Source organism: Dysidea avara, chromosome 3 (genome assembly GCF_963678975.1).
Source record: "Dysidea avara chromosome 3, odDysAvar1.4, whole genome shotgun sequence".
NCBI classification, from domain to species: Eukaryota; Metazoa; Porifera; class Demospongiae; order Dictyoceratida; family Dysideidae; genus Dysidea; species Dysidea avara.
In genome coordinates this window covers 22,467,571-22,476,153 of record NC_089274.1, presented here as the reverse complement: position 1 = coordinate 22,476,153, position 8,583 = coordinate 22,467,571, and the positions used below count along the sequence as shown (strand labels likewise).

The following is an 8,583-nucleotide window of genomic DNA, read 5'->3' as shown; positions in this document are numbered from 1 at the left end:
AAATTGCAACCAAGCATCATTGGTATTAAGAGGATCTAGAATGGACACCAAGTCAATATCGCTAAGAATTTGCTTCATTAGGTTAATATTTGCTGCTCTATTATTATACTTAATGTTATCAGTCTTCTTAGGCTCTGAGTAACACAATATATCAAATTGTATACAAATGTGGTCACTGTTGTCCAATGGTGGAAGATATATATAATAGGATAGATTATTAATCATGTCCTGCTCAATTGTAAAAACTAAATCCAATAAGCTTGGAGACTCATCTTGCCTGATCCTTGTAGGTTCGGTAATATTATGTTGGAATAAGAATAAGTCATCTATATACTGAGTCAAGAAAAGGTTTGACATGGCAATTAGTGGTGGAACTGGAAGATCTGACCAAGAGACTAAAGTCCCCCACAAATTAATAAATGAGTATATATAATTGCTAAGTTCAGTGAAAAGATTACAAAGGGATGAGACACTAGTGCTGAGAGGGCTTGAAGGGCTATGGTAAATAGAACCAACTAACAATGAGTCAGATCCCTGGAGTTTCACACTGATTTAAGTATTTCAAAATGTATTTCTGTATTATTTCACATAAATATTTCATGGATTTCTCAGATAGTGTACAAGAATCCCAGCTTGTGAGCTATAATTATTATCCTATATACCCCTTGTACGTGCCCTAAAGTCGACTACTCGGGGCATACTGGATGCATGCTAACCCTGGCTCACCTTGATACGACCAGCATGTTTGATAAGATGGACTATTGCCGGTAAAATAGCCGTTCACGTTCATAACCGGTGCCAGCACTATATCCACTTCATTTTGAAACTGAATATTAGGGATACTATTCATGTTTATGGCAAGGCTTTCTGAGATCAAATCTGCAGGTATTTTTGCTGGCTGTGCATGCCACTTTGAAAGCAAACTGATATTACACTTTCTGAGATTGGATTTAAGGACAATTTTGAGAGTCAAGCCATATAAATAACAACTATAGAAACTGGGTTCTCAGGTAATTATTGAATAGCTATTACCAGGGGCGGATCTAGGGTTTGACAAGAAGGGTGCACCAAGGTAGTAGGCATATAGAGCTGGCAGGGGGTCTAAGCTAAAGTTATTTCAATTGATGGTTTATACAAAAATATCTAAATCATACTGCTTTCTAAGTGGACTACATTGATCAAGAGTTACATAGGGATAAGTGACAGACATGAGTAGTTGAGCTAGCTGTACAGCTAATAGTTATGGACCCAGGCTTAAAGAATGGCATACAAGATCAAGTGCATTTCATTTGCAAAATATCCTTAGCTGGCTAAGTGTGCCCATATGTATGGGATAATGCTGCAGTTTTTTTTTTTTCATATTATTCTTAGCAACTATGAAGGTAGCATTATGTGTGGTAGGCTATACGGCAGTTGTAATAACTGTAAAACATTAAAATGATAAATATTAATATTTTAGAGGCGCTTATTGTGTATGAAGATGCTGGATATAGCAGTTTCAAGTGATTTTGCAATCGGTAAAGATGACACTATAATTGTTTGCAATAAGTATTTCTGAAATGATAAGTTGAATTTGGCTTACTGATTTAGGAAAAACTTGTCAGTAGCCAGCTTATGAGTCAATCAAGGGCGGATTTGGGGGGTGCATGAGGGAATGTAGCTCCCCCCCCCCCCCAAAAAAAAACAACAAAAAAACTTTTACTATATGCTAGAAATATAGTAAAAGTTACAGTACAGGTGCAGTTGCATATAAAACATACATGGGCAATGAAAACATGGACGTGGTAACGCATGGTGGCTTTAATGCAGCTGGATCATTCATAATTTTCATAGTGATTGTGGAGGTACTTATTGTACTGTTTCCCCAGGCCCCCTAGATAAAGCAGACCCCTCCCCAACCCTTTTTGGGAAGCCCTAGATCCTCCCTAGTTAATTATAACCCTCTGACCCTCCCCTGGTGTTGTTAAGCATAATAATAAAAATACCTTCCGAATTCTTCATTTCGGGGCGCCTATGCTGAGTGCCTTTTTAAGCATATATTGATTAGCGCCTCTACTGAGAGCGAGACTGAGAGCCAAACAAATACGCCCCTCGATACTGGTGTATGAATAATGGGAAGTTGCTGTTGCTTACCGTGGCGTGTGAAGAGTGGTATGTTCCTGTGAATTATCATATTGCTAGCTCGTCCTTTATACGTTTATACTGAAAGAATTACCGGTAGCCTAAACATTTCGAGGGAGAAATTTTCGCCGAGACCCGATTTCCCTGATTTCGAGGTTTTTTTTTGGGGGGGGAGGGGGGTTATCAGCGAAATTTTTATTCTTGGTCGGTAATACATTTTTAGGATTGTTTTGCCCCTCAAAATATTTAATAGTGAGACACTCCTGAACTGAAATGAGATCTAGCACCTAACGGGTACTGCCCGAACGCCGTGATTGTTCAGTGATTGTTTGTCATATCCGTCACGGGTTTAAACAGCAAGCACTCCTTAATTGTCACTGCCCGGAACCAATTCCTAGAATTAGAAGTGGGCCATGTCAACTTGATTCGGGGCCCGATCAACCCACTTTAAAGTAGAAAATGAAGCTAAAATACCACTAGAAACTCTGAGCACTAACCTCGTAATTCCGAGCGTATAAACTACTGCGTACAAAGTTGATTTATAATTTCTCATCACCTGCCCACATCACCTTCCACCCTGCTGCCTCTAAATTCATGACTGCTATTACTGATCACGTGTGCCATCATTTTGATGCTTAGACAAGCTAGCCATCATTTTCAGCTACAGAAAACGTTTCTTCCTGTTTCAAAAAGGTGGTAAAGTGTAAGCATAAGCTCTAAGAAGTCACTTGATAATCCTTGTAGTGACAGATAGCTTGCTATTGCTGTGATTTTGGGTGCTTCCTTATAATGAAAAATGACCACCCACCCACATCAAAATTGAGGGAGTGCATGGTTGAAGAGAAACTAGCAATATACTTTGTTGGGCCTTATCTACAAATATCTTTTCATAACCTGCTAGCTCAGAAACACTCTCTGGCTGCAAACAAGTCGGCGCTTCATTGAGACTATGCCCCCTTAGTTATTTATTTTATGTATGATAGACCATACTTATGTTGCGTGGGAAAAACCTCAGAAAATCTGGGTAGGTAGGACAGTTTGACAATGATAATAACTACGTATACTGTACGCAAGGAAATTTTGACGTCAAAAAATTTGACGAATCGGTTTAATTCATCAAATTTAAATTCGTCAAATGTTTATAAGCGCCCTTAAAAGTACAGGTTTTGCCTACAATTTCTTGATTTTCGTCAACATTTTATTCGTCAAATCTGCTGAAGTCTGAATTCGTCAAATTTTTCTTACGTCAAAATTTCCTTGCGTACGGTATGAAAGAAAATTCTAAAATTTGCCATACATAAAAGAGCTACAATTACAAAAGACCTCGCATGATATCACATGAAAAAAGACAGTCGGTCAGGCCCATGCAACATAAGATCCAGTAGGTATGGCCATACCATTTAGGTTCAAAATAGTGATATTTTCCTTCAAAGTGTACTTTATTTTCCTTTGTATGACAACGAAGGGGTAAATAGAATTCGAGGAAAGCGGGAACGGGAACAACCCATGGAAAATGCCTGATAAAGGTCATCATACTGGATTTTACAGCGCAACATTTGTTTAGCATCATTGTTTGAATCCTTTCACTAGAACGATCGAAACAATCTAATAGAGCATTCATTTGCATTAAAATACTCGAATGTTTTAACTATCCCACCAGAGACCCCCACATTGATGGCCTGTGAATTGATGGACTATAACTGCCATAGATTTGGTAGCTAAATCATCAATATTGTAAGTTAGCTTTTGAAACCGTCCAGGTTAAAATATTCAACAATCAGAGTTGGGGGTAACGCGTTATGTAATAATATTACTTTTACAGTAACGAGTAATATAACGTGTTACATGACAAAGTAGCGAGTAATATGTAACGGATATTACTCCAGAAATTGTAACGGATGTAACACGTTACTTCCTTTTAAGGCGCATTGTATCCAGGTACATGATTGATTGCATTTTGATTGCATTTTGGGTCCAGACAAGACTAGAGATAGCATTATAGGCATGGACAAAGAATGATAGTGTATGGGGAGTGCCCTTGAGGCCAAGATGTAACAACAAAGTATATGTATTTGTGGCTGAACTACACCAGAGAAACACGTGTCTCGCTCATGTCACTTGTAGTTGTAGGCTAGTAGCTTGTATTAGAAGGTTGGATTTACTTTATAGTTTGTAACAAACAAATGTAATATGTAATATTATTACCAGTTACAGCCCTCAGAGTAGCGAGTAATATGTAACTCGTTACTTTTTTCAGTAAGTAATATGTAACTGTAGCGCACTACATCGCGTAAAAGTAACGAGTAATATGTATCTAGTTACATTTTTAGTGTAACGACCCCAACTCTGTCAACAATTAAACATTAAATTGATACTGATGAAAACTGAGATTCACTAAGTATCTAATTACCTGACAGTGCCTGTTATAGGCTTTGAAAAGTGCACCTACTTAAGAAGTCATATAGTGGGAGTATGCATGCAGCACTGGTATGCTTGTCAAGCTGAAGTGGCTCCAAAAGGAGTCCCCATGCATGACTGCTCATATTGTCCTTAGTCAATGGAGCCATGCACCTATATACAAATCCTGCAGCTACCACATACTTATCATGTGACTTTTTCCTGAGGTTGTAGGTACCACTTCCTACATCTATTTGCAGGCAGTCAGTTAATTAGAATCCTTTGTAAACTTATTCATGCTGTATTAGCGCCTAATCTATAGTCCATCAATTCACAGGTCATCAATGTGAGTCTCTAGTGGGATAATTAACAAAACATTCTTGACTGCTTTATTAAAGTATATTAATGCAGGTGACTGCTCTATTAGAGTGTTTCGGGCGTTTTAGCAAAAGAATCCAAATAATGCTGCAAAGAGATATTATGCTGTAAAATCCTATATATCCAACCTGTATATTGCATGATGACCTTCATATGGCATTTTCCGTTGGTCATTCCCGCATTCCGTTTCTGTCCCGTTTTCTTCGAATTCTACTTACCCACAATAAAGCGCACTTTGTGTGAATGTGACACATCCATAAACACAACCCATGGAGACACTAGAATGACGACAATTATCCCCAATAACAAAGCTGTCAACAACATTACTATAGAAATTAATAGCAAATTAATGGCTAGCAACAAATGTTCATACTGATGCAGTCTTAAACTGTTCACTGAACTGTCCATCACTGTGTGATAACTCGGCATTGATCGCTACAAATTAACTTTCTGCTAATCACAAGTAGGTACTAGTTTTCTCACTACCATCATGGCACGATAAACTGTATTAATTGCCTGACTTTCTTCTTGATTGCAACTTCAGATTCATACATTAAACCAGTAAAAGCACCATGTTTGCTCATGCACTATGGAAAATATAGCACTTGGGCGTGGTCTCGAGCCAAATATAGCACTTGGCTTTGATTTGTCTCTCGGGAACATCCCAACAGAACCAGTCTAAAACTTTTTTAGCCAGTGTAAAATCCAGCCAGTCTATAACTGCTTGGGGAACTGAGTGCATGCACATTAATCCGGGTGATGGTTAGGCCACTTATTGTTAATTTTATATTTCAGATCAGGAAACTTAACCTAAACTAAAGTCCCTGATCGACTTTAGGCTACATAAATGTAATTATTAGGTTTTCATCCACCCATACCGAAAGTAGCAATGCAGGTGGGCAGATGTAAATTTCATATTTTATACATGAGATAGCTTAATTACACAACTCACTTGACCCAGAATGCAGTCTACTCTAGCTGGATACTGATTTTTAATAGCTCAATTCAAGCCACCAATAGTAAAAAAAAATCATCGATGCAGTAAGTGAAACAGCAACACAGTTGGGGTGGTGAAATCTTGTAAATTGCTCTCCAGCCTGTTTATGCCCCTCCCCTAGCCAACTCCTGGATTCACCCCTGGTAATGGCCACTTAACTTTTGAGTAGTTGGGGCTCGTCCATATTTTTGTGGTGACTAGATGGGTTGTTCTACTGTTCTTGGTTTGTAGTGCTGTATATCAGGCTGAATATAGCTGAAAGCAAGGCCACTTCACTTTTTGAGTCAGTAATTGATAGCTGGGGGGAGCATTAAGGTGACAACATTACACTGTAACTCTGGTGCCATCCTTTCTTTGTTGCGCTATATATGGGTTCACCAGTCTATAAATAATGCTACAAAAAATGTAAACAAACAAGTACCGTACAGAGGGAAACTTTGGAGGTGGTAAACTTTGGTGAACAGCAAGCTAAATTGCATTTGGTGAAATAAACTTTAGCAAATAAAAGCTCAATGCTTAGCTATAAAGATGCTAATCTGAGGTGCTACGAGTGATTGGCGGGTAAAACTTCGGCGAATTTGTAGCAGATTGCCAAATTCGCCAAAGTTTCCCTCTATACGGTATTAGGAATTTTAAGTTTGATTAGGGATCATAGTAAGAAAAAAATGTAGGGAAACAAGGGAGGTCACCCACACCTGCAGATACACTAGTGGACATTTAATCCCTGATTCAGTTATGGGCACAGACTGAAGTAGAGATTAAATGTCCACTAGGTGTAGGTGACCTCCCTTGTTTCCCCACTTTTTTTCTGTATCCCAAATTCCTAAATACCTGCACCTTAATTACAGTAGCTATATATGTGACCTAGTCTGGGAAAACTGGTTTTATCGCCTATTGGAATGTATCGAGAAATGTCAGTTTGAGTGTTACCAAATTTTCACACATTTTACATTAATCTCTTAAGTTCCAGAGCATCCACTATATAAATAGCCAACAGGTAATTTTTTGCCATTTTAGATAACTTTTAACTCGACATTTACCATATCAGGTAAGCTCCGATAGGGGTAGTGGGAGGGGAGGGACAGAGGTTGTTTACAAAATGAAAGAGGAACACATAGGGATGAATCCGGCCAATTTACAGGCCATTAGGCCTAAAAACTGGCTTTAAAATAAAAGGAGATTTACAGCACAGGCCTGTATTCAATACCACAGAGCTGTACAGTGACAAACAGCCATCCCAGGTTGGCTAGAGCTTCATTAAGGCCCCAGACCACTTGTACAGCTCACCACTGGGCTTGGAAAAGGCAGACCACTCAAGCCTAGCATAATTTGACTATGATAGTTTATTCATGTAGTTTTGTGTTCTTGGTGAAAATCAAATCTGCTGTCATGGGCAATAAGACCGGTTTTCCCAGATCTAGTTGCATTTTAGTTTCTCATCTACAAAAATGCCAATATTGGCATCCACTGTGTTAATCATGATTAGTTCATTGGTCTAAAATATGTACAACTTGAGCTGGATCCTGAAAAACAACTAAAAATTAAAAGTGGTTTTTTTCGCAAGAGAGTTAACATTTCAGCTAACCAAATAATTAGTGGTGACAGCAAAGGTGTTAACAACAGACACGTACAGTTTGGCTCCATTACAAGTTCAGGAAAGGGCTATAATGGACACTGTACTTTTATGGCTTCCCATAGGAAATGTTTGGTGAAAATATGTCAGACAGTTGAACGAAAAGATTTTGAAATAACGTATTTTTAGCGGGTCGAGCAGCACTACAAATGAGCCAAATTTCAAGATCATGCGTAATTGCATTCATGAGTTATTAAATGTTTTTGAGGATCCAGCTCAACACGTACATACTATAATCAGATACATATATTGTAAGGTGTGGTGCATATGCTTTCAGACCAGTAATAGATAAATTATGAGATGTTGAAAATATAACTTATAGTATACATAAGATGCATTTCCTTTGTACAGGTACTGACGTTACGATGACTATGAATGAAGCAAAGGTAGCTGAAGAAGTTATTCCTCAAGAGAGTAAAGCAGTAACAGACCAAAATACAGATCAAGATAACACAAATACAACAAATGATGGTATAAATCCACTAACAAATGATGAACAATCAACAAATCAGGATGATAATGAAAAAGCAGGTCAAGGTGATATACCAGCAACAGATCAAGTTGAAAAACTAGCATTACATCATGACAGACCAACGACAACCCAAGTTAATAATCCACCGTTGGATCAAGGTGATGCCAATAATCAAAACATTAAATCAATACCAGATCAAGATATCAAACCAGAATATCCTAAGCCAGAAAAAAATCCAGAGGTTAAGTTTCCGGATCATGATGATGATGATGATAAACCAGATCAATCGATGGTCAGTCATGTGTATATACTACTACTTAGTTAATTATCTGTGTATGTCACATTGGTCTGTTATGCAAACAGCTTCATAGGGACACTCATCATCTATGAGTATTGTAGTAGTCAGTGAGTACTCTAACCTCACTGACATTAATGCAAACCATGAACTAATCTGTAGGGTTAATAATTGTGAAATTATTCCAGCTACTTTTACTTTTAATCCATAGCCATATAGATCTTTCCATGAATTGAACATAATAAGTAAAGTAACATTCCAAGTACAAGTAAAAAGTAGGAATTTTAAGT

General features: G+C 37.9%; 1 protein-coding gene across 2 annotated transcripts in view; it reads left to right on the top strand.

Annotated features, from left to right (window-relative positions):
* The first annotated feature begins 2,016 nt into the window (after positions 1-2,016).
* Positions 2,017-8,583, top strand: part of LOC136250272 (TGF-beta-activated kinase 1 and MAP3K7-binding protein 1-like) — a 59,796-nt gene continuing 53,229 nt past the window's right edge. For both annotated transcript variants that reach the window (XM_066042456.1, XM_066042455.1), the window contains exons 1-2: positions 2,017-2,151; positions 7,878-8,290. In XM_066042456.1, coding sequence (XP_065898528.1) covers positions 2,112-2,151; positions 7,878-8,290 — 453 coding nt within the window. In that variant the 5' untranslated portion in view covers positions 2,017-2,111. The remainder of the gene's footprint in view (positions 2,152-7,877; positions 8,291-8,583) is intronic.